A 25231-nucleotide genomic window follows, 5' to 3' on the forward strand; every position below is an offset into this window, starting at 1 on the left:
TTCATCAAGGAGACAGACTGGACCATTCCCACTTTAGAACTGTAGAGAGGTGGCACAAGCAGTAAGGCATCTGCCTTGCCCACGCTAACTTACAGCGGACCACGATTTGATCTCCCGGCGTCCCATATGGTTCCCCAAATCAGTAGCGATTTCTGAGCATAGAGCCAGGAGTAACCCCTGAGCGTCACCGGGTGTGGCCCCAAAACTGAAAAACAAAAAAAACACTAGTTATTTGGGAGAAATTGGCGGTCTGCTTGTTAGAATACCTCAAATGAATGTTTCCATTTACTGTCTAATTAAGTTATGGGAATGGCATGTGGAGTATTTTTGCTGTGTGTGTGTGTGTGTGTGTGTGTGTGTTTTAACAAAATAGTCAACAGCCTAATATTAAGTATTTTGGTATATGTTAAGAGACCTGTCAGTTGATGACGGGAAATGTGCACTGGTGAAGGAATGAGTGTTGGACATTGTATTGACTGAAACTCAATCATGAACAGCTTTGTAATTGTGTGCTCACAGAAATTCCATTAAAAATTGTTAATTACAATAAAAAATGGGACCAGAGAGCACTTGCCTTGCACTCGGCTGGCCCAGGTTCATCCCTGGCATTCCATATGGTTTTCTGAGCACAGAGCCAAGCGTGTAACCCCTGAGCACTGCCGACTGTGACCCAAAACCAGAAACACACACACACAGAGAATGTCAATTCTGGGCTTCATTTCATTTTCCTCTTTTGAACCCAGGGCTTCCGCCATGCACCAAGGGTTCTATTCCTGACCCACCTCTCTGCTCCCAAGCTTCCTTGTAGTCAGTGGGAGGGAGCATGTCTCATGACTGAGATGTCGTTTAACTCTCTTGTACCACACATGAGCAAAACGTAAAAGTTGATAAGTAAGCAAGAATTAATGGTTTAATATCTTGAGGCTGTTTTAGCTAAAACAATATTAAGCCGAGAAGTACTCTCGGAGGGAGTTAATACACTGTTGTATCTTCTTAGTTCCATTAAAATGAACCTAAGGTGCAATAATATTTCAGTGACTGGGGATTTCTAGGGAATGAAAGATTCTCCCTCGATGAACCTTCTAGAATTCTACAGTGTCAACATAATTTAATATATAAACTTATGTACCAAATATTTACGCTTTCTATGTGCCAGTTATGGTCTGTGCTAGAGAAACATAAGCAATTTGGTTCCTGGCTTTTCCTTTCTGTTCGTTTTATGTGTGGAATCGAACCCAGGATCTCGAATGCAAGGCAAGAAAATGCTGAGCCATTGAGCTACTTCCCTGGCCTAGTCCCCTGAGTTTTTCTGTGGCAGTCATTGGAGGCGTGAGGCCAGAGGGGGTGGTTAGATTTAGAGTCTTGTTGGGGACTTCACTGACTGGATAGAATACGTGGGAGATGGGGCAGATGTGTAAACCTGGAGATTTTTGTTTTAGTTTTTGAGTTTGGGGCCACACCCAGCAATGCCTAAGGATTATTCCTGGCAGAGAAGTGGCCAAACGGATTCAAATCCAGGTTGGCCGCATGCAAGGCAGCTCCCTCCCCACTCCACAATCTCTCCAGCCCCCAAACATGGGAATTTCTCTTGTGTTAGTCACTGTTCCAGCCTCTGTGACAGGAGCAGTTTCTGGCTGACAGCCGGTGCTTCTCGTGTTACTTTGGTTGTGGGTTAGTGAAGCTTACTGTGGGCTTTATATGGAAGGCATGTGGCTTGGAGAACAGGCTGGAGATCTGTCCAGTGCTGTGACAGGGCTGGAGCCGGAACTTTGGAAATGAGTCTCACCCTTTCTTGATCTTCCTTAAAAAGTTGTGAGGTCACATCACAGGTCTCTGTAGATCTGTTATTTGTTTATTCTTCCATCCCCTTTTCTTCCCTTTGGGCTTGTCGCCATCATGGCTAAGGGTAATGCACACCTGCATATCTGCTGGTGGTGCTCACATACTGTGGGGCACACTGGAGTTTCACTCTTGCACATCTGGGGGTCCACTATGGAGCTGACACAGCGGCTCGCCAGGGTTCACATTCCTAGCTGTGCGGTTGGCACAATGTTATGCCCACTAAACCTGACACACGTTAGTTGTGTGGCTCCTCTTTACCTGGCTGTGCACCAGTGAGCACACGTTGGGTGCTCCAGCTCCCAGACCACACTGCTCTCAGGGCAGTGCTCAGTGTGTGTTGAACACATCAGAGGTTGAACTCAGCTCTCGCTTGCATGTTAGGGACATCTGGCTCTGGAGCCAACCGTTGGTGTTCCTTTTTCTGCACTAATTTTTGGGGTGGTGTGGCCACAACCTACAGATGCTCAGGATGTTTGTCTCTGTCTCTGTCTCTCTGTCTCTCTCTGTCTGTCTCTCTCTCTCTCTTCCCCCCCCCTTATAAAGAAAAGCCAACCATGATAGTCTGGGTTTGTTTTTTTTTGGGGGGGGGCACACCTTTGTGTTGGGGGGCTACTTTTGACTCAGTGTTTGGGGATCATGCCCAGTGGTGCTCGGGATTGAAGCCAGGTCTTCTGCAAAGTCTGTGCTCCAGCTCTGTCCCAGCAGTGCTTGTCACTGAATATTTTCTCCTGGCTAATGGGCCAACCATAATTTCACTGTTGTTAAGATTTATGGGATTTGCTGGGATGGGATGGGGGTGATGAGCAGGGATGTGTGGGGGCAGCCCCAAAGTTCTCGTGGTGCGCTGCCCATCATGTGTCCAGAGACTCGTGATTTGGAATGTACCAGACCTCACAGCTGTCTAGAATGAGTCATTTTTCAACCCTCATGGCTCCAGACTCATCTGGAGTGGACTTGGGAAAGCCCCACTTCTGGAGATGTGGCTCTCTTGGCACCAGGGAACTTGAACTTGACCCGATGCAGAGCTTCAGGCACATGCTCTTTTTTCTTTTTTCCTTTTTTGGGTCACATCTGGTGGTGCTCAGGGTTTACTCTCGGCTCTGCACTCAGAAATTGCTCATGGCAGGCTCAGGGGACCATATAGGATGGTGGGAATTGAACCAGGGTCTGTCCTATGTTTGCTACATGCAAGGCAAATGCCCTACCACTGTGCTATTGCTCCAGCCCCATATGCTCATTTTTTGTAGCTTGGTGCAGATGAACATGATGAATTGGCCAAGTGATCTGGCCACTGCGCCCTGGGGCTTTCCAAAGAGCCACTTCTCCCTTGTCAAATAAGTGTTTGGAGGCTGAAATTGGGGCCTCCAAGTCTATTTGGATAGATAGGACTGTCCCCTGCAAAGGACTGTCTTCAGAGTCACTTATTACAACCCATACAAGTCACCAACTAGAGCACTACTAAGGAAGCTATGGGCTGTCTACAACTATGTACATAGGTCCCCTGGAAGAATTCTTTTTTTAAGTTTTGTGTCTATTTAAAGTTGTACTTATTAAGAGCTTCTTGCAAAGCATGCACCCTATTCTGTACTATCTCTCCAGCTCCATCTTTTATTTTTCCTCCAGTGAATTTTGCACTTTATTACTGTTGTTGTTACACTAGTACCTATCTACCAGTACTCAGGCTTTTCTGGGCTCTGTGTTCAGGAGTGACTTCGGAATGTGCTCAGGGGACCATTGACCTTGGCCCACAGATCAAGGATTTTAACAGGGCCAGTGAGATGGGGGGCAAGACTCTGAATTCCTTCTCTATCCTCAATTTTGATACTTGAGGTATCTTGGATCATACTTAAAATATAAAAAAAAAATCTCATATCATGTTTACATTTGTGCTAATTTATTTTTAGGTTCTTGTACTCAGAATTAGACTTAATATTTTTTTCTTGAAAAACAACTTTAATATTTGTAATTTAATTCATAGAAAACTCATCAAATAGTTATGAAGGAGTAGAATTCACGTTTCAGTCTGTTGAATGTATATTGTCATTGTAAAAGATTCATGAAAAATAGATATTTCAATATCCTTCACTGAGAACAGGAAACATGAGGAACAGCTCGTGACCTAGTGTTCAGAAAGCAAGTTGGTCCAAAACAAACTTTTGTTTTTCTTATACAATAGTTATAAATTCACAGTCTTTTTTGTTTGTTTGTTTTTCTTTTTAATTATTTTGGGGGGGGGTCACACCTGGCAGCACTCAGGGGCTACTCCTGGCTCCATGCTCAGAAATCACTCCTGGCAGGCTCGGGGGGGACCATATGGGATGCCAGGATTTGAACCAACGACCTTCTGTATGAAAGGCAAATGTCTTACTTCCATGCTATCTCTCCAGCCCCAAATTCACAGTCTAACTTTTAACTGTTGCTGTGTATATTTAGGATGAGGAAAATGATAATTTTCTAAAATGATAATTTTCTAAAATTATAAGGGTCCAATTCATTACATATTTCATTTTTCTTTTTCTTTTATATAGGGGAAAAGCCTTCATCATCCTCAGAACGATCATTTCCAGAGTGATGGGATTGGTAAGTCAAAAATTAGTCCTTTGAAATTGTGCTTTCCTAGGAGATCTGTCCCAAATTTTATCATCAGAAAGATGATAAGGGGGAAACACTCAGATGCATTTTTGTTACCCATTTAACTTCACACTGCCAGTCTTGCATGCGTTAACGTGCCATTTCTGGAAAAGGATGATTTTTTGTAGAGACAAGGTGCATATTTTAACATGTTAGGAACAACCATTTAAGCCTTGCTGCTACAGTTTTTGGATAGTATTTATATCCTATAAATGTCGAGTTATAATAGATATCAAGATAAACTTTAGTGGATTTGAAACAAGGCAGATTTCTGCTTTTAAAATAATAATAGTTTGGCCTTCATTTTGTATGTGGCTGTGCTAGTACTGCAAATCAAAGGTTTATTCAGAAGAATTGAATATGTTTTCTGAATCTTGAAGAGTATAAGTATGTGTTTCCATGGCATTCTTTTCCCCTGAAGGACAAAGCCATCCCCAACTCCTTGGAAGATCTTTAAAACTTTGCTCGGTTATAAAAGAAATACTTTTGTATCTCAGCATTATAAGCTATTCCCTGAAATTAGGTTTTTTCATGTGCTTTATACTCTTCTAGTTTAATATTTCTTGACTTAGAAGATTTAGGGGCTGGAGTGGTAGCACAGTGGTGTAGGGTGTTTGCCTTGCACGCTGTTGACCCAGGTTCATCTACGGCATCCCATATGGTCCTCCGACCCGGGAGCGATTTCTGAGTGCAGAGACAGGAGTAATCCCTGAGTGCCACCAGGTGTGACCCAAAAAAACCCCCAAAAAACAAAAACAAAATAGAAGATATATTATAGGCAACCAGGGATCTGGATTTTGCTAACCGACTTAAAATTTTTTTCTCGAGGTGAATGTGAAGAGCTGTTGTGTACCTATTTTTTTCTGCTTGTTTTTCAGTTCAGCCCAATCCTTCCGTACTCATCGGCAATCCTATCAGAGCATACACTCCTCCACCTCCTCTTGGACCTCACCCAAATTTGGGAAAATCTCCAAGCCCCGTTCAAAGAATAGATCCTCACACCGGGACAAGCATTCTTTACGTACCTGCTGTCTATGGAGGGAATGTAGTTATGTCGGTGCCTTTACCTGTAAGTGCCTGTTTGAGATACTTTCTGTTGAATTCACTGAGTTTCACTGCATTAATGTTCTATCAATCTGTTTATTTGGGTTGGGGTCACACCCAGCTGGTTCAGGGCTCAGGGTTCGCTCCTGGTGGGCTTGAGCACCAGGTTGGATGCCAGGGATTGGACTGGGAACAGCCATGTGCAGGGCAAATACCAAGGTATTCTATCCTCAACCTTTTTTTGGTAAGATTAATTTCTGTATTTCTGTAAGACATTTTCTGTGCTCAGATTGAATGAACTCAGGGTTTCCACACATGCTATACAAGCACTGAACTACACACTTGACCCCCATGAGTTTTAAACAAGCTTTCTATCTTTACCCATCAGAGTTTGTGGTTGTTTTGCTTTTGCTTTTGTGTTTTTGGTTTTTGGGTCACACCCGGCGGCAGCGCTCAGGGGTTACTACCGGCTCTGTGCTTAGAAATCGCTCCTGGCAGACTCGGGGGACCACATGGGTGCCGGGATTCAAACCACTGTCTGTCCTGGGTCGGCTGTGTGCCAAACAAATGCCCTACCACTGTACTATCTCTCTGATCCCCCCATCAGAGTATTTGAGGAGGGAGTTTGGTTTACATTTGACAATACTCCAGAACTATTCCTGGCTCTGTGCTCAGGGATCATTCCTGACAGTGCTTGGGGGAGGGGGCGTATCTGTGATACAAGAGATTGAACTCAGGGACTGACCTTACAGACACCCTAACTCCTATACTATCTCTCTGGCCCTCCTCTTTAGGCTCACACCCTGCTGTGCTCAGGACTTACTCCTTGTTCTGTGCCTGGGGATCATTCCTGATGCTTCCTAGGGAATCATATGTGGTACTGGGGATTGAACCCAGGTTGGCCTTATGTAATATAGGTACCTTATAAAATCTACCTCTCTGGACTCCCTACCTGCAGGTTTTTAAACAACCAAAGAAATGTGAAGGTTTGCTTAACATTTACCAATTTAGATGAAGAAATTTGTAAAGGGATATTTTGATATAGAGACTCATACCTTTTGTGTGTGTGTGTGACTCATACCCTATTAAAATGTTTTTTTACTGGAGAAAATGAGCTACAAGTTGACAGCTAGTTATTTGGTCTCCTGTTTTATAAAGTGATGGATTTGTGTGTGTGTGTGTGTGTGTGTGTGTGTGTGTGTTGTGTCTTTTCTCTATTAATGTATAATTCACTTATTCTTCCCAAGAAATTCTCTTTTAGAGGAAGTAAAATCTAATTTTTTGGATGTGAATTTTTTTTGAGAAGTTCTCTGCATTATACAGTCTTATTGGCACTTGAAATGCTTATTAACTACTTTTGAAGGATTAGATTAAATTGAATCTCTATTAATGACAAAGTAGCTAAGTTACTCCTGATTGAGGTTCAAGAGTATAATATTCCAACACCAATCTCTTCCCCAGTGTTCACTTCCATTTGCCAATTTTCCCAGTTTCCTTCGCAGCCCCCAAATGCCTCTATAACAGACACTTTTTTCTTTTTATCTCCCCTTTGGTTAGGCTCTATGGTTCTCAATACTATTCCTGAAAGAGTGTCATGTATGTCACTCGACCTCCTTGCAGCATCCAGTTCTCATCCAGAATGGCCGCTTTCCTTGGTCATTTTCAGAGTGGTTCTATCCCTGACCTGTCCCCTCCCATTGGCAGTCTTCTTTCTAAGATCCATCCTCCTGCTTCTCTGGGCCTTAGTTATTATTTCCATATGATGTTTCTTTCTATCCCACATCTGAGTGAGATAGTTCTATGGAAAACCATAGATTCCATAAATAACTTTTTATTGCATCAACACTGATTTGCGATGCTGTATAAACTGTGGTAGTGCAGCTTTTTAAATCTTTCTATGTGTGTGAGCTCCTCTTGGACCAAAGTTTTTTATACAGTGACTGTTCAGAATGTCCACCCACCTCTACCCACTCTCTACCCACCTCTTTCCACTCTCTGTCTGGTAACAAATCCTTTCCCTTTCTTTGTTGAAGACAGTAGACTTTCTGAGTGCTCTGTCTTATCTAAGTAAAATAGACTTTGAAAACTGGGGCAAGAAACACTGTGGGCTAAAGCACAAGCTTTGCCTGAAGCAGACCTAGGTTTGATCCCTAGCACCACTGGTCCCCGAATACTACCAGGAGTGTTCTCTTGAGCATTTCAGGGTGATTGTGTCAAATAAATACCCAAGTTGTGAAATCATCGAAGACTCTGTATTTCTTTCTTTCTTTCTTTCTTTTTTTTTTTTTTTTTTTTTTTTTGTGGTTTTTGGGTCACACCCGGCAGTGCTCAGGGGTTATTTCTGGCTCCAGGCTCAGAAATTGCTCCTGGCAGGCACGGCGGACCTTATGGGACACCGGGATTTGAACCGATGACCTCCTGCATAAAAGGCAAACGCCTTACCTCCATGCTATCTCTCCGGCTCCAAGCTCTGTATTTCTAACCCCCACACAGCTGGATCTGAAGCAGCAGGGTAGCCCCAAAGTATTAATAAACCAAGCCAGTCAGGAAAGAATCATGGAGTCAGTTTGCTTCTTGCCTCATGGTCTCTCTGCCAGAGCCAAAAGCCAAAAGTGCCTTTTTATTAAACCCATTCAACCAGGTGGGGCATGGTACAGTAAGATCCAGGTACGTTTTTACATATCAAGGAGAGAATTAAGGGAAGATGGGGAAACTCCTTTGCTTTGGGTTAATAGCAAGGTGCCATCTTCCAGTTGTGAGTCTCTACTCAAAAAATCTTTCCCTTTTGTTTGCTTTAAGAATTTTTATTACAGTAGTTTTGTGGATTTGGTGATTAAGTAGTAGTTTAAAATTCAGGAATTTGGCCAAAAATTTTGTCAGATAAAGGAATTTGATTTTCCTTGAAGGTTTGCTATGATTACAGGCAGAGGTAACCATTGCCTATAAGAATCTCCTATTCCCATGTCCGCACTGCAGGAAATACAAAAAATGCTTAGCTACCAACTCTCTCCGCCATTTTTGTCTTGACAAAATGGTTCACAGTCACATCAGCCAATGAGAATCGCTGTTAGTAAGGAATGTGTGATCCAGGCCCATTCCCCACGGGCTTTCGATTTTAGCTGGGTTATTTCTACCCAGACATCCTGGCAATGTTATCCATCAGTGGCTTTAAATAGGATGTCCCTTAGGATTTATATTTCATTTTACTAGGTCAGAGAGGCGTTTACTATTACATAAGATCTCTAAGAGTTTTCGTTTAACAGTTTTATTCTAATAAGATAATTGGGACAATAGATCAGATGTCATCAGCTTAGCGTTTTCACATTAATATGCAGATGCACCTAGACATTTTTTGTTTTCTGTGATTTAAAAAGAGTTGAATTCATCAAAGGCATTAAGGAATGACCTTTTTAAATTTTGTCTGTAATCTGTGAGCATCACATTGATGTGAAGTTACAATTTTTTTTTTAGTTGAGACTGCTTAGACTTAATTCTTAAATTTTTTTTCTTGTTTCTTCTTTTTTTTTTTTTTTTTTTGGTTTTTGGGTCACATTCGGCATTGCTCAGGGGTTACTCCTGGCTCTATGCTCAGAAATCACTCCTGGCAGGCCCGGGGACCATATGGGATACCGGGATTCGAAACGATGACCTTCTGCATGAAAGGCAAATGCCTTACCTCTATGCTATCTCTCCGGCCCTCTTGTTTCTTCTTCTTTTAAACCAGAGGTGGCAAACAAATTCCACACAAAGAGCCGAAATTTTAAACTGTGAGTCAGAGAGCCACACCATGCAGTGACCTGCCAAAACAAACAAATACACAAAAGCATATCATTTTAACAATAATATATTAAACACATGGCAATTTGCCATTTTGAGTGAGGGTCAAAATCCTGTTTGCCACCCCTGTCTTAAACCATATAACTATCCAGTTATTAGCTTCAGAAGTTAGATTTTATGGTTTCCTGTGCCTTGCAAACACTCATGTTGAGAGAAACTGTGTCAAAACTATAAAATGATTTAATACCTCCAGAAGTAGTTAACAACTTTATTTATTTTTTTGGTTTTTGGGCCACACCCGGTGGTGCTCAGGGGTTGCTCCTGGCTGTCTGCTTAGAAATAGCTCCTGGCAGGCACGGGGGACCATATGGGACACCGGGATTCGAACCAACCACCTTGGGTCCTGGATCGGCTGCTTGCAAGGCAAACGCCGCTGTGCTGTCTCTCCGGGCCCTAACAACTTTATTGATATTGTATTCCTAACCTGAAAAACGATCCGTCCACCTTCCATACTAAAGGCTCAGTGAACCATTTTTTGGCAGGGGCCAGTTAAGACACAGCAGTAATTCTGTCTTTTTAATCACTACTAGCATCAACTTCGTAATCATTTTGATCACATTTCTATCTCTGGGGCTAAAGCAGATAATACAGACACTTGCCCGTATTATTTTATCATATTTTATTGTATGTATTACACGTTATACAGAACACTATAATATATATGTTATATACAATATTATAATATATGGTAAATATATATCATTTTTATATAATTAAAACAATGCAATATTATATAATATATTATGTAATAAAATATCAGTATATTATATACTATAATTATAATATTTGATACACCTGAGTTCAACCCCCAGCACTACGTAGTATTTTTTCTGCACTCCTCCAGGAGTAACCCCTGGTGAGTAATCTGCGAACATACAGAGATTAACATCTGTGTGGGCGTGATGTTTTGATCATAACAGTTTGCTTCCCAAAATGACTTGGCACATTTGTTTGTTTGTTTGTTTATTTGTTTTTGACAACCTAGGTACCATGGACAGGATACCAGGGTAGGTTTGCAGTGGATCCTCGAATAATCACGCATCAAGCAGCCATGGCGTACAATATGAACCTGTTACAGACACATGGACGGGGCTCTCCTATACCTTATGGCCTTGGACATCACCCACCTGTCAGCATAGGGCAGCCACAAAATCAGCATCAGGAAAAGGATCAGCACGAACAGAGTCGAAATGGTGAGTTGTTTTTCTTTTTTCTTTCTTTTTTTTGTTTTTGGGCCACACCCGGTGACGCTCAGGGTTACTCCTGGTTATGCGCTCAGAAGTCGCTCCTGGCTTGCGGGACCATATGGGAAACCAGGGGATCGAACCGCGGTCCATCCAAGGCTAGTGCAGGCAAGGCAGGCACCTTACCTCTAGCGCCACCGCCCGGCCCCTGAGCTGTTTTTCTTTATGAGACTCCAAATTTGACAGTCTCCCAAGTTCCCTGAACATGCAAAGTCCCTCTTAAGAATATGATTGTTAGCAGCTTCATGGATTATTTTTTCCTGTGGGGAGAAAAAATACCTCATGTCAAAGATATGCACCCTCTCCAGAAGATACAAATATGTACACAGATGCAAAATTTGCACGAAACCCATCTGTTATGATTGATATTATCAGTTATTTGAAAAATATTAAATATTAGTAACTAACATTTTATTTTTAAAATTTTTGGCTTTGGGACCACATCTGGTGATGCTCAGGTTTTAATCTTGGCTCTGTGTTCAGGGACCACTTCTTTGAGCTCTGGCTATTTGCAAATAGCTCTACTTCTGGAAGAGCTCAGGGGACAGCATGGAGTGCTGGGGATGGAATATCCCCAGGTTTGCTACATGTAAGGCTAATAACTTATCTACTGTATTATCTCTCTGGAATATTTTGAATTGTTGCCAGTTAAAATTGAAGCAAGGCTGGAAACGGAAGTGAAAGTACAGTGGGTTAAATTTTTGCTTTGAATGCAGCCAACTCATGAACCCATATGGTCCTTCACGCCTCCTGACTCATTCTAGAGCCAGGAGTTAAGTCCTGAGCACAGTTGGGTGTGACAAAACTGGGGGGAAAAAGATCATAAGTCAAAAGGACTTTAAAGGAATTTCAAATATCCAGTATTCATAATTATAGATTAAGCCTTGTACTTTCATGAAATAGCATTTATATTTATACCTACCGTGTTTATTATAATTGTGACTTTTTTTTTTAACCTTGTTTCTTTTTTTGAGACTCACTCAGTGCTCCTCAGGGCTTACTTTTGATGCTGAGCTTGGGGATCACTCCTGATAGTGTTCAGAGAACCATTTGGGGTACCAGGGATTGAACTGGGGTCAGCTGTATGCAAAGCATACATAACCCCTGTAGTATCAGGCTTTTATCTTTAATTGTAGAATATTTTGGGGCTTGGGGTCATACCCAATGATGCTCAAGGGTTACTTCAGGGTCTGTGTTCAGGAATCAATCCTGGCAGTTCTCATATGGGATGCCAAGGATCAAACCCCTGGTCAACTATGTGCACAGCAAATGCCCACCCCACTGTACTATTGCTCTGGCTCTTATAATTATATTTTTAACCTTAATTTAGCTTTCCTACAATTTATCATTCACTTATTTTTAGTTTGAGATCTATTGCTTTTAAAATATTTTTATTCAATTCATGTTTTCTTACTGTTTTATATTACACATGATTGGAATTTTTGCTTAATTGCGTTTGCAAATAGCCAAAGCATTGAGCTTTTATAAATAGGCAAGAACATCACACCTTTTAGATAGTTAATTTAATAGAATGAGGCTGTAAATTCCAAGAAGTTGTGTAGTTATCTCTGAAATTATTTGGTGTTTTAAATTTGTTTCTTTATTAAACTTGTGTTCTATTAAGTTTGCTTCATTTATGAATTTTCTTTCCTGCTGAGAACACAATCTAGGCAGTCGTATAATAGCATAATTAATGGGTATAAAATGTTTATTTTCTTTATATTGGTAGGGGAGGGTTTTACACCATGCCTGGTGGTGCTCAGAGGCTACTCCTAGCTCTTAGGAGTTACTCCTGATGGTTCTTAAGGGACCATTTGCTGTACTGAGGTTCAAACTTAGGTCACCTGCTTTATAAATCAAGTGCCTCAATCCCTTTGTCATCTCTCCAGCCCTACATGTTCAAAATACTTCACTTCTTTGTATTTTTTTTTTTAAGGTAAAAGTGATACCGGTAATCCTGGACCTGAAATTAGTAAGATTCGAACACCAGAGAAAAAATCTACAGAATCAAAACAGGTATGCCACCCACATTTCGTGAATGCATTGCTCTGATACATTTAGTGTGATTAATCACTGTAGAACCCAATGGTAGTTTTTGTTTTGTTTTGGGGCCACACCCAATGGCACTTGGGTTGCTCCTAGTTCCGTTTTCTGGAATTACTCCTGGCAGTGGCTCAGGGGTCCATAGGGGATGCCGGGGATTGAACCCAGGTCGATGTGTGCAAAGCAAGCACCTTACCTGCTCTACTGTTGTTCGAGCCCACAGAATCTTGATGTTCTAAAGAATGCTTTTTGCTTTGATTGTTTCAGGACCACACAGCACTCTGCTGGGGTTACTTCTCACTCAGTGCTTGAGCACTATTTCCAGCAGTTCTCAACAGACTGGTGTTGGGGATTGAACCTGGGTCTCCCACATGCAGAGAATGTGCTCCGCCTTCTAAACTGTCTCCCTGTCCTGTATGTCTTTCATTATTTACTGTTTCAAAAAAATGGAATAGGCCATATTGCTTTCTCCCATCATCATTTTTGGGGCATTTTTGATGAATTATCTGATTAATACTTGATAAACATGTGATTAATACTACTTGAGGGGTATGTGTGTGGGATTTGGACCCCAACCAACAGTGCTTGGGTGCTATTCTGGGCTCTCCTTGATGTTATTCTATTTGTCTTTGGGGACTAAGCCAGGATAGGCCACCATGTGCAGGCAGGGCAAACACCTCAACTAAGGCCTGGATTATGTCTCCAGCCCTATGTATGTAAACCTATCAAATTGTATGATTCAGTGATAGACGCGAATTTGTAGCTTTCCCATGAATAAGTAGTCCCTGAAGACACACACAGTTACTGATCTGTCATTGAAAATGACCTTACTTGGAAAGAGCTATTGGAGCAGAAAGAGAGGAAGGTAACTGTCACTTCCTCAGGACAGGGCTTGCCTCTGCCCTTGTGACACACCTTTTCTGTCCTGGACACTCTGCTCAAATATGACATCTCCTCTGGTGCCTCCAGTTGCATGTTTGCATCTTTGTATTATTGACTAACCTCAAACCCAGGGCTGAACACTTTCTGTGGAAGTCTCTAGGCTTTCTGGGCCATCTGGTCTCTGCTGTAGTCACTCTATTCGCAGGTGGTAGGGAGATGGCAGTCAGAGACAGCACACCAATAGACATGACTGCACTCTACAGGACCTGTTGACACTATGTTAAGTGCCAGAAATGGCCTGAGGACTGTAGTTGGTTGTCCCTAATTCTTGAAGTTTTGAAGGGGATTTTTGCTTTTGGAATCTCCAGTGTTAGGGCATATTGCACCTGGTAGGTCCTTGATAAATATTTGTTGGAATATTGTTCCAAGGAATAAATGATAAATAACATAAATTGTTATGTTATTGTTGTTATGTTATTATGTTGATAAAATAACAATTGTGCAAGGGCAAACAGTGCTTCTCTATTTTTTTACTTTTGTTTTGTTTTGTTTGTTTTTGGATTATACCAGGTGGAACTCAGGGGTTATTCCTAGATGGCTCTATACTCAGGAATCACTCCTGGCAGACTTGGGGGGACCATATAGGATGTCGGAGATCAAATCTGGGTAGTCTGCTTTCATGGCAAGCAACTTCCCTGCTGTACTATTGCTCTGGCCCCTGTTTCTTTACTTACAAGTTATTTAAATTGTCTTTTTTCCTATTAATATAGATACTAATGAGGAATGAGGTGTTTAAGCCAGAAGGAAAGAACACCTAGAACACCTTGTAATGCTATATCTTGAAGAAAACAAGGGACTCTTTTTCCAACAAATAGTGTGTGAAATAAAGAAACATTTCAGATGAATTAAAGTGAATGTTATAATATGGCAGCGATATTATGACTCAAAATTTGGGGAGGGGGTCACACCCAGCGGCCCTCAGGAGTTACTCCTGGCTCTGCGCTCAGAAATCACCCCTGGCAGGCTCGGGGGACCATATGGGATGCCAGGATTCGAACCACTGTCCTTCTGCATGCAAGGCAAACGCCAGACCTCCATGCTATCTCTCTGGCCCCATGACTCAAATTGTATATAATGTTAGGTGTTTGTTTTTGGTTTTTTTCTGTCTTATTTGTCATAATTTAAAAACTCATTTGATGATTAGAGCCTGAGTTTTTGATCAGGGCATGAAGTCTTCCTGCTGTTTCTAATAAGATGTCCTTCCCCAGGGAGTCTGGGGTCTCCCTGGAAGAGGCTGTGGGCACTTTTCGGGGTGAATGAAAGCATCTCTTTCTCTCTAGGTTGATTTGGAATCGAACCCACAGAACAGAAGCCCTGAATCCCGACCCGGTGTTGTCTATCCCGCCCCAAAGTTTCACCGCAAAGAGAACCTGCACCCCAGACACCTGAGCCTCCCGCTGCCCGCCCGCCCCACGCCCAGTACCCGCTGCCCGGCCGGCAACTTCCACCCGCTGCCCCCACTGCCACGACCGCCGCCCTTTCCCGTCCCGCAGCCTCCTCACGCCCTGTTGAACCAGTCCCAGAACAGTCTGCCCGAACAGCCAGCGCAGCTGCCCCTCGCCCCAAGTCAGGGGGTCCCGCAGCAGAACCCCTTGAATCCAACGCTGCCACCGCCTCCACCACCACCGCCACCTCCCCAGCTGTCACCCGCCTACCCCACGGGTCCCAACGGTGCGTTTTTTCGGCAACCCGGTGCCTCATCGGCCGCAGTCCCCACCAGCCGAGGCCGGGATTATTCCCGAGCAGCAGGCACCTGGGCTACACGAGGGCCACAGTCCCCTGCGGGCCATCCCGCAGCCGGGTCCAGTGCTGCCTGCGCACCTCAACAGCTTCGAGGAGAACTCCCCGGGCCTGCCCCTTGGGGAGGCCTTAGGTGAGTTCTCCTGCCTCTCCTGGGCCTACTGATTCAGCGATGGATTTCTGAACAGGGTGGCTTGCTACTCCCTAATACTAATTTGGGGCCAGTGGGCTTGTCTCTTCCAATTAATAACCAGCTAAAGCAAATTCCTTCGTCTCCTCAGCGTCTAATTCCAGATGTAAAATTCTCTCTGAGGTATGCGATTAATGCTGAGATGGATCTTCCATAGATGAGGGAGAATCATCCTTTAGTTTGTTATTTTATTTTGGGGCCACACCCAGCGGTGCTCAGGGGTTACTCCTGGCACTGCACTCAGGAATCACTCCTGGCAGTGCTTTGGGGGGACCATGTGGGATGTCGGAGATTGAATCAAGTCCGCTGCATGCAAGGCAAGCACCCTCCCCTGTGTTATTGCTCCAGCCCTGGAAGAATCATCTTCTCTCTCTTTTTCTTTTTTCTTTTATTTTGGTCTTCAGACCACACCTAGCTGTGCTCAGAGGTTACTCCTGACTCTGCGCTCAAAAATTACTCCTGGCTGGCTCGGGGGGCCATAAGGGGTCCAGGATTCAAACCTAGATCAGCCGCATGCAAAGCAAACCCCACTTCCCTCTTACTATTGCTCCGGGACCTGCAGAATCCATCTTTTAATTTCACAGATTCTCGGCAAATTTAGAAAATACTTAATTTCTTTCCAAATCAATCTCTACCCATTGGTATTGTCTTTGTGGTGATCTAATTGGGTTTGTATTTTTTTTTTTTGAACCGTTAAAAATAGGACTTGAACCCCTAAATTCATGAGCAAACCACCCCTTCCCCCCCATTTCCCCACTGTGTTTGCAGATCGCATGCACGGGAGTGTAGCTCTGGAAGCTTTAAGGCAGCAGCAAGTGCAGTTACAGCAGTGGAACGAGCATCCCGCCTATCTCAGTCAGGGCAGCCTTCCATACCCCCACCATCACCATCCCCACCCTCACCTCCAGCACCTTCCTCAGCCGCCCCTTGGATTGCACCCGCCACCCCTGAGGGCAGACTGGAAACTTCACAGCAGCGCCGAGGAGGAAGCGGAAACGGCTGAGGCAAGGTATTGAGTTCTGCAGACCAAATAATGGCCTCGTGAGCGTGGCACCCTGCTTTTCTCTCTTGAGTAGTGGTAGTAGCCTTCTGGCATTAAGCTGGGATCTCTCCCCAAAGCCCTGTGGTACGGGCTGACTCTCGAATTGGTTTAGAAGCACTTCCTGTGCCCACTGAGGCTGCCATTGTACTTGGGATCGTCCATTCCTGTAGCCCCTGCTCTGCGCTCTTTTCTGGAAGAGAGTCAGAAGAGAATCCTCGCGAGTAGTTTTTGCTTTTCATGCTCAGTAAGTAAGGCTTGCAAAGAAGGAATAGAGACAGAAGGAAGCTTGGTGGTTGCAAGTTTAAATAAGAAAAATGAAAGACATTCTTGCAATAATAATTTTCAGACTCAAAAGAGAAAAGAGCTGGAAGTTCCAGCTCACCTCAGGAAGCTCATCACAAATAGTGATGAGTTTAGTTAGAGAAATAACTACATTTTGAACTGTCCTAATAATGAGAATGTATGAGGGAAATGGAGAGCCTGTTTAGAGTACAGGCGGGGGGTCGGGTGGGGAGGGAGGGAGACTTGGGACATTGGTGATGGGAATGTTGCACTGGTGATGGGGGATGTTCTTTACATGACTGAAACCCAAACACAATCATGTATGTAATCAAGGTGTTTAAATAAAATAAATAAAAAATTTTTTTATGGGGCCGGAGAGAGATAGCACAGCGGCGTTTTGCCTTGCAAGCAGCCAATCCTGGACCAAAGGTGGTTGGTTTGAATCCCAGTGTCCCATATGGTCCCCCGTGCCTGCCAGAAGGCTATTTCTGAGCAGACAGCCAGGAGTAACCCCTGAGCACTGCCGGGTGTGGCCCAAAAACCAAAAAAAAAAAAATTTTTTTTTAAATGTTGCAGCTGCCTCATTAATGCTGGTTTGTAGCAGCCCAGAACTGCTGCCTTTTTTGTTCTCTAGCATTATTCCTGGCTCTCAGCTTCTTTTTGTGGCCAGTGTCCTGGGAATGCAGTGAATCCCCTCGGGAAGGTCCATCTCTACAGAGATCTTTTCCAACTTGCTAGTTATCCCAGGCACGTAGCCAGTAGCGATGTTTTTCATACCAAAGAGGGGCCAGCCTCAGCCTCGTCCCTGGAGTCACGCTGGGGGCTGAGTTTCATTAGCGATCCTTCTAATTAAGTTTCTGGTTTGCCAAAAATTGCACACATCGGGGATCGAGAACTCTCTTGAATGTGATGGAGCGTGCCTGTTGTTTTCTCCTCCGCATATTTTATCATCTTTCTATAGGTTTCAAGACTTAATCAGAGAACTGTCTCATCGTGATCAAAGTGAAACCCGGGAACTAGCTGAAATGCCACCACCTCAATCAAGACTGTTGCAATATAGACAAATTCAGACTAGGAGCCCACCAGCAATCCCAACTCCCCCATCCAGTACAGACCACAGTAGCCACTTTCCTAACTTTAACGACAGCAGCAGGGACGTTGAAGTAGCCAGCAGCCCAGCCTTTCCACCACGCCTGCCGCCCCAGGTTCTCAGCTCGTCTTTCTCGTTGCCATCCGAGCACCTTGCCCCTCCTCCCTTGAAATACCTGGCACCCGACGCAGCAGCGTGGACTTTTGCTAACTTGCAGCAGAACCACCTGATGGGGCCGGGTTTCCCCTATGGCCTACCTCCATTGCCTCCCAGGCCGCCACAGAACCCTTTTGTACAAATACAGAATCCTCAACATGCAATTGGTCAAGAGCCATTTCACCCATTATCATCTCGAACAGCATCTTCCTCTTCGCTCCCTAGCTTAGAAGAGGTAAATGCCTTCTCCCCCCCCACCCCCTTTGTTGTGTTTGCTTGCTTGTTTTTTTTTCCTCACTCAGGATCAGTCGATGGTGGAAAAATACCAGACATGTACTGGTTTGGTAAGAGGCGGGCAGATCTTGGAACTTCCTTTCTCACCCTTTTGTTATGAGTCTTTCATGCAGGCTTTGTAGAAGGCTCCTTGTAGAAATCCGAAGACGCCCTGATGAGTCTGTGTAGATTGCAGTTGTAGAACATTTAACATCTGACTGACCCGAGGAAGCTTTTCATTGTCTGGTTTAATCCGGGAAGGGAAAAATTTTTTTTAAAAGCGATTCATCTTTTCACTTGGTTGCACTTGTCTGTGACAAGCTTGTTGATGGAAGCTGAGTCCAGTCCCACGCTCTATGCTCCCACTCAGCCCGTGAGCACACGTTGACCCCTCTCTGATTTGGGAACACGTCACATTCCCAGGTGTTTGAATCTGCTCAGCTATGCGTTTTCAGCGAACCTGAATTTGTATCCTAAATTTACTTACTTATTTCCTTCGTGGCCTTTTATTGCTAGAGAAAAAAAAAAAATCTCAGTAATTTCAGGTTATGAGAATTTTTTTTTTTTCCCGAAAAAGCACCATTTGGCATGTCCTTTCAAAATTGTCTAGCTATTCAGATAAGAATGGGTAAAGCTGGTTGTGGTCATTATCATTAATGTCCTCTTAAAACAGGATAAACATTTCCAGTTTTGATATGTGAGAAATCCTTTCTTTGACAGCTTCATTTCGGCAGTTTCTAAAGGCTTTAGACATAATTAATTCGTATGTTTTGCAAATTTCTGGTATAAGATGCTGATTAAAAAGTCAAGCTTCACAGGAAAAGTTCTATATCTTATTTATAGGGTTTTTGGCAGTAATTTGCTCATATTCTTCCAGTATTCATTGATGGGCTCATTTTGTGTAATAACTGTCATTAAAACAACTTAATTGCTATCTTAGGCTCTGAATGTAAATTACAAGCATACGATGAATTGGTAACTGTACATATTGTATTGTGAAGATCCAGAAATTTGGAATCATGCTTCTAAAAGATTTGACACATCTGACACTATTTCAAATTAGAATGGAATGGCGTTACAACTGAAGACTAATGGAATTTTCACTTAGTAATATTTTATCAACCTGCCTATTTATTGATGATAAAAATTACCTAGCAAAATTTAGCATGGTAGCCATTTTGAAAGTATAACCTGGTGTATTTTATTATGCACAATATTGTGTAACAGTCATCACTGTTTGAGTCCAGAATTGCTATATTTTATTTTTGGTCATTTTGTGGGCCACACCTAGTAGTGCTGAATGAGTGTAATGAATGGCAGTGCCAGGGATCAAACTCAGGGCCTCAAACCTCTCCCACTTGTTCTATGTCCGCAACCTCCAGAAAATGTTGCAACCCTTCCAGAAACCCTTTAGTATCCTTCCTGCAAGCAATTGCTCCATTCCTCCATATATCCAGTCCCCAACTGTTAATCTGTTTTGACTTGGTACAGACAGGAGTCATCTAATCTATACTCTTTTGTGTTTGGCATCTTCCATTTAGCATCATGCTTTTGAAACTCATCCATTTGGTGGTAATTCTCATTAATTCATTTATTTTTGGAGGGGTGGGGCTGCCACACAGTCATTGAGGTCCTGGGACCATTCCCAGTGAACTGGGCCCAGCTCTGCTCACCTGATGGTTCAAAAGCTTGGACCCAGTGGTTCTTGGGATGGTGAGAACCATACTGAGCCATGCTAGGGGGAGCTTATGGTGTTAGGGGTTGAACTCAGGACTTGCACATACTAGGTGTGTACACTGCTACTTGGGCCATTACCTTAGCTCCATAGTATTCTTTTATACACAGAAGTTTGAGTTTGAATATATTTGTTCTACTATATATCTGACCCTTTTTGTATTTTTTATTATATTCATTCTTAATATTTTTTGTTTTGTTTTGGGGCCACACCCGGTGATAGCTCAGGGGTTACTCCTGGCTATGAGCTCAGAAATCATTCCTGGCTCAAGGGATCATATAGGACGCCAGGGATCAAACCCAGGTCTGTCCTGCCAGCCACATGCGAGGCAAATGCCCTACCGCTATGCTATCGCTCCAGCCCCTCATTCATAATTTTTTTCTTTTTTTCTTTATTCTTTCATAATTATTTTATAAATTTTCCAAAATTACTTTCCTAAAAGTTTCTTTTGACCCCCCCCCCCCCATCACTGGCTATTAGAAATACAGTTAATTAGAAATTAGTCTTCAACCTCACAAGACTCTATTGACTCTGATTTTTGGTTTGGTGGGTTTGGGTTTTGGTCCACACCTGTATACAGAGATTACTCCTAGCTCTGTCCTCAGGGATCACCCCTGGGAGGGCTCCAGGAACCATATGTGAGATTGAGAATTGAACCTGGATTAGCTGTTTGTAAGGCAAACACCTATTGACTGGACTTTCTCTCCAGTCCCTATATTGTCTTTCAGAAATTTGAAATAGAAATTCTGTAGTTTATAATACTATTAATAGTGGTTCCTCATGCACATAATTCCAACATCACACCGATCCCCGGAATTAGCTCTTAGTAGATAGTTTTATAAATACCTTCAGATTCTTTATATAGCTGATAATAAGCTTTGTTCTTCCTTTTCAATCTGGATGCCTTTTATTTCCTTTTCCTGACTAATTGCCCCAACTACATCTCTTCGAACAGTATTTAGGCTGCATACCTTTGTGAGACTAGAGAAAAGCAAATACTCTACTGTGAGTTTTCTGATTTTTTTTTTCTGTTACTGATGTCCATTTCCATTTCTTTGAGCCTGGAGCACTATTAATTTCTTAAAACTGATTGAGACTTGTTTGTTTTATGATCCAGCTATTGATCTAGGTTAGCAGAATGTTGCAAGCACTCTGGGGAAGGTTTTTTTTTTTTTTTTTTAGTATTTTGTTCTTATATAACAGTAGTCTAAAGACCTGTTGGATATTTGGTTCAGATATTTTTAATTTTGTTAACTTACACTTGTCTGTCTAAATAATGTATTTATTATTGAAAGGAGGCTATTGAAGTGTCCAGCTATGAATGCCCTGCTTTGTATACTGCATATTTCTTCTTTCAGTTCTATCAGTCTATACTTGTGTTAGGGGCTCTGACATTTGGTTTGTGTATATTTATGTACTGTCTTCCTCTTCCATCAATTTTTTGTCTTTATATATTTTTTTCCTGCTATTTCTAATCAGAAGTTTCTTAATTTTCATCATAAATGCATTTTAAATTCTAAGCAGATTTTTTTGGGAAGACTGTTGTGTTGTCTCTCAATCTTTTTTTTTTTTTTTTTTTTTGATTTTGGGGTCACACCCAGCAGCGCTCAGGGGCTACTCCTGGCTCTACGCTCAGAAATCGACCCAGGCAGGCTCAGGGAACCATATGGGATGTGGGGATTCGAACCACTGTCCTTCAGGGGTCTCAAACTCGTGGCCCACGGGCCGCAAACAGCCCTCCATACATTTTGTGACCCTGCCCTAGAGGAATCTTTTTTGTTTTGTTTTAGTTGTTTGAGTCACACCCCCCAATGTTCAAGGCTTACTACTGACTTTGCACTCAAGGATCACCCCAACTTTGCCTCCTGCGGCCCCCAGGTAAATTGAGTTTGAGAGCCCTGTTACATGCAAGGCAAATGCCCTATTGCTCTGCTATCTCTCCGGCTCCTCTACTTCTTTATTATTTTAATGGTCATCTCCTTCTTGTGCAGATTTGCTCTGACACCAGGACACAGACATGAGGCCAATGAGGTTTTCTTGTTTGCTATGGTGTCCGCCCTATTCCATCACCCAGCAATGCCTATTTTTGCTGGAACCTGGACATCCAATGGATGGAAGTCCACTGGAACAAGTTCTAGATTCCCAGCAGTAGAGCTTTTAAAGCCCCTGTTTCCCTAAGTATCTCACTTTCCAACTTTCATTCAGCTGCTTTCATTTCCCTTCAAAATGGTGGAGGCCACTCACATTTGCCTGGAAGTACTTTTCGCATGATGCCCTTAGCACTAGTTGAATTCAGGGTTAGACAAGATTGAGGTAAGTATTTTGGTGGTGGTTTTTGTTTTTGTTTTGGATTTGGGGGTGGTAATGGATTATCCAGGAAACCATCAGTTTCCTAATTACAAATCTGAGAGTGGGACCCAAACTGCTCCCTCCAACACTGGGGTGGGAAACATGGGTCTATTTCCCTGGCAGGGGATGGGACTAAGGTCAGTAGAACATATACTCATATATACTGAAAGCCCATGCCATAGTTTCTTTTGTAAAGTTCTCCCCTGGTTACCACAAATAGTTTCTCAAGTTTAATAAAATTTCAGGATTTTTGCTTGTTTGTTTTTGCTAGTTATTTCATTGCTTTTATGGAGAAAGATTTTGTTTATTTGATTGAGCCCCTTGTACTCAGGAATTACTTATGGCTTTGTGCTCAGAAATTACTCCTGGCATACTCGGGGGACCATATGTGGGATGCTGGGGATTGGACCCTGGTTGGCTGCATGTAAAGTAATTGCTCTACCTGCTGTGTTATTCCTCAGATCGTGGAGATTTATTTGGTTCTTTTTTTTTGAATTTGGGGTCACACTCGGCAATCAGAGGTTACTTCTAGCTTTGCACTCAGAAATTATTCCTAGCATATTCGGGGACCCTATGGCATTTCAGGGATTGAACCTCTGTTGGCCACATGCAAGGCAAGCTATCCTATCACTTTGACTCCATATTTTGTTTGTTTTTAAGTAATGTTTTTACTTGCTATCACTTGTGCTATTTCTGTTTGAATTGCCAAATGAATTCATAATATCTAGAGAAACTGTGTGCCCAGGTTTATACTCAATATGGATAATGGTCTTTAATGGTTGGCTCAGTTCAATTGTCCTAATTTTATATCTCAGTCCTTTGTGTCTCTGTGCTTTTACCGTTTGATATCACTGTTGAGCTGCGAAATGCAGAGAGGCACCTTTCATTGTCTGTGGTTTCTTTGAAATTACCTTACAAAAACATTTGGTCACCTTTCTTTGGATGCATGAGATTCAGAGATAATGACTAACTTTTTGCAACACTGAAAAAATACTTTTGACAAGGAAAATATGTTTTATCACATCGCAGATTTTGACATTTTCAGTGCATTTGGATACATTTTGTGTCCTGGTGTACAAAATGATTCTGCCTGAATCAATGGTTTATGTACTTGCTGTTTACCTCCAGCTTTTTAGAATAATTTCGTTAACATTTAGCAATACAGAAAATGTCTTATTTCCATCCCGCTGTGAATTATTTTATCGTTAGAAACCTTGGTAGATAGATGACTCTTAATGTTGGATGAAAACATCGAAATGTTAGCTTAGCAGTGAACTAAAATGAAGATGTTTTTTCCATACTGTTTTTTGAATGTTTAATTATCACTTAGCTTTCTTTTGACAAATGAAATACCTGATGAGTATGAAAGAGGTAGAAGTTAGCAAAATGATTTCTAATATCACTATGCAGAGGTAGACACCGTGGCATTTAGCTTTTTGCAGCATTGATACATATGAATGGCTGCAAAGATATATATGTATATACATACATACATATATGGTTAATCAATGGAGGGTTGAGATATATGTATGTATGTATATATATATATATATATATGCATGTTTAATTAGTGGATGCAGTGATAAACATACATACACGGGGCCGGAGAGGTGGCGCTAGAGGTAAGGTGTCTGCCTTACAAGCACTAGCGTAGGACAGACCACGGTTCGATCTCCCCGGCGTCCCATATGGTTCCCCCAAGCCAGGAGCAATTTCTGAGCACATAGCCAGGAGTAACCCCTGAGCGTCAAACAGGTGTAGCCCAAACAAACAAACAAACAAAACAAAAAAAACATACACACACGGCTAATCAGTGGAGGGCTCATTACTTGGGAAAACTTGAAGTGATTTCTCCCTCCTCTGTCATGCCTGGGGTTTATCATGCCATCAACACTTGCTTCCCCCAGGCCAGGGCACTCATGCCAAGCCCGCCATCCTGCTCAATCTGTTCTTATTGAACTCATAAGGTTTGCCGTGCAATTTCCTAGCCATCAGCAACTTCAGTTGCTTGGCTGGCACTGAGCATTCCCTGCATGCTGTCCTGGTTCCTCTTGGCACTGGATGGTAAGGAGGGAGGAGGAGGAGGAGGAGGAGGAGGAGGAGGAGGAGGAGGAGGAGGAGGAGGAGGAGGAGGAGGAGGAGGAGGAGGAGGAGGAGGAGGAGGAGGAGGAGGAGGAGGAGGAGGAGGAGGAGGAGGAGGAGGAGGAGGAGGAGGAGGAGGAGGAGGAGGAGGAGGAGGAGGAGGAGGAGGAGGAGGAGGAGGAGGAGGAGGAGGAGGAGGAGGAGGAGGAGGAAGAGGAAGAAGAAGAAGAAGAAGAAGGCAGAGGCTGCCTTACCTGGGCCAGGCAACTTACCTTGCTGATAGGAACTAAGAGGCTCTATCCCTCCCACTCAGTTTCACGATTGCTGAAGTTTGGGATTAGGACTGAACTTTCCAGCAGGATTATTGCATGATTATATGATTTGCACTGTTCATTGCGGCCTGTCTTCAGGCTGAGCTTTGTCCCAACTGCCTCCTTTTCTCTTAAGATTTTAGATTACTATACCAGAACTACTTAGCCTAATGTTTGAGATATTGTAGTATTTTAATTTGAATTTGTTCTTTTTGTGTGTACTTATTTTTTAAATTATTATTATTTTTATAATTATTTTGGTTTGGGGGCCTCCAGTGGTGCTCAGGGCTTATTCCAAGCTCTGCACTCGGGAATTATTCCTGGCAGTCTTCAGAGAACCATCTGGGAGGAGGATTGATTCCTGGTGAGCCACTGCAAGGCAGTTGCTCTCCCCATGT

General features: G+C 42.8%; 1 protein-coding gene across 1 annotated transcript in view; it reads left to right on the plus strand.

Annotated features, from left to right (window-relative positions):
- HELZ (helicase with zinc finger) overlaps positions 1-25231 on the plus strand; it is a 177917-nt gene that overhangs the window by 128754 nt on the left and 23932 nt on the right. The window contains 8 exon segments of the mRNA XM_049778833.1: positions 4371-4422; positions 5352-5542; positions 10340-10547; positions 12535-12614; positions 14864-15259; positions 15261-15456; positions 16282-16522; positions 17799-18318. Of these exon segments, the coding sequence (XP_049634790.1) occupies positions 4371-4422; positions 5352-5542; positions 10340-10547; positions 12535-12614; positions 14864-15259; positions 15261-15456; positions 16282-16522; positions 17799-18318 (1884 nt within the window).

The sequence above is a fragment of the Suncus etruscus genome, chromosome 1 (assembly GCF_024139225.1).
Source record: "Suncus etruscus isolate mSunEtr1 chromosome 1, mSunEtr1.pri.cur, whole genome shotgun sequence".
Lineage (NCBI taxonomy): Eukaryota > Metazoa > Chordata > Mammalia > Eulipotyphla > Soricidae > Suncus > Suncus etruscus.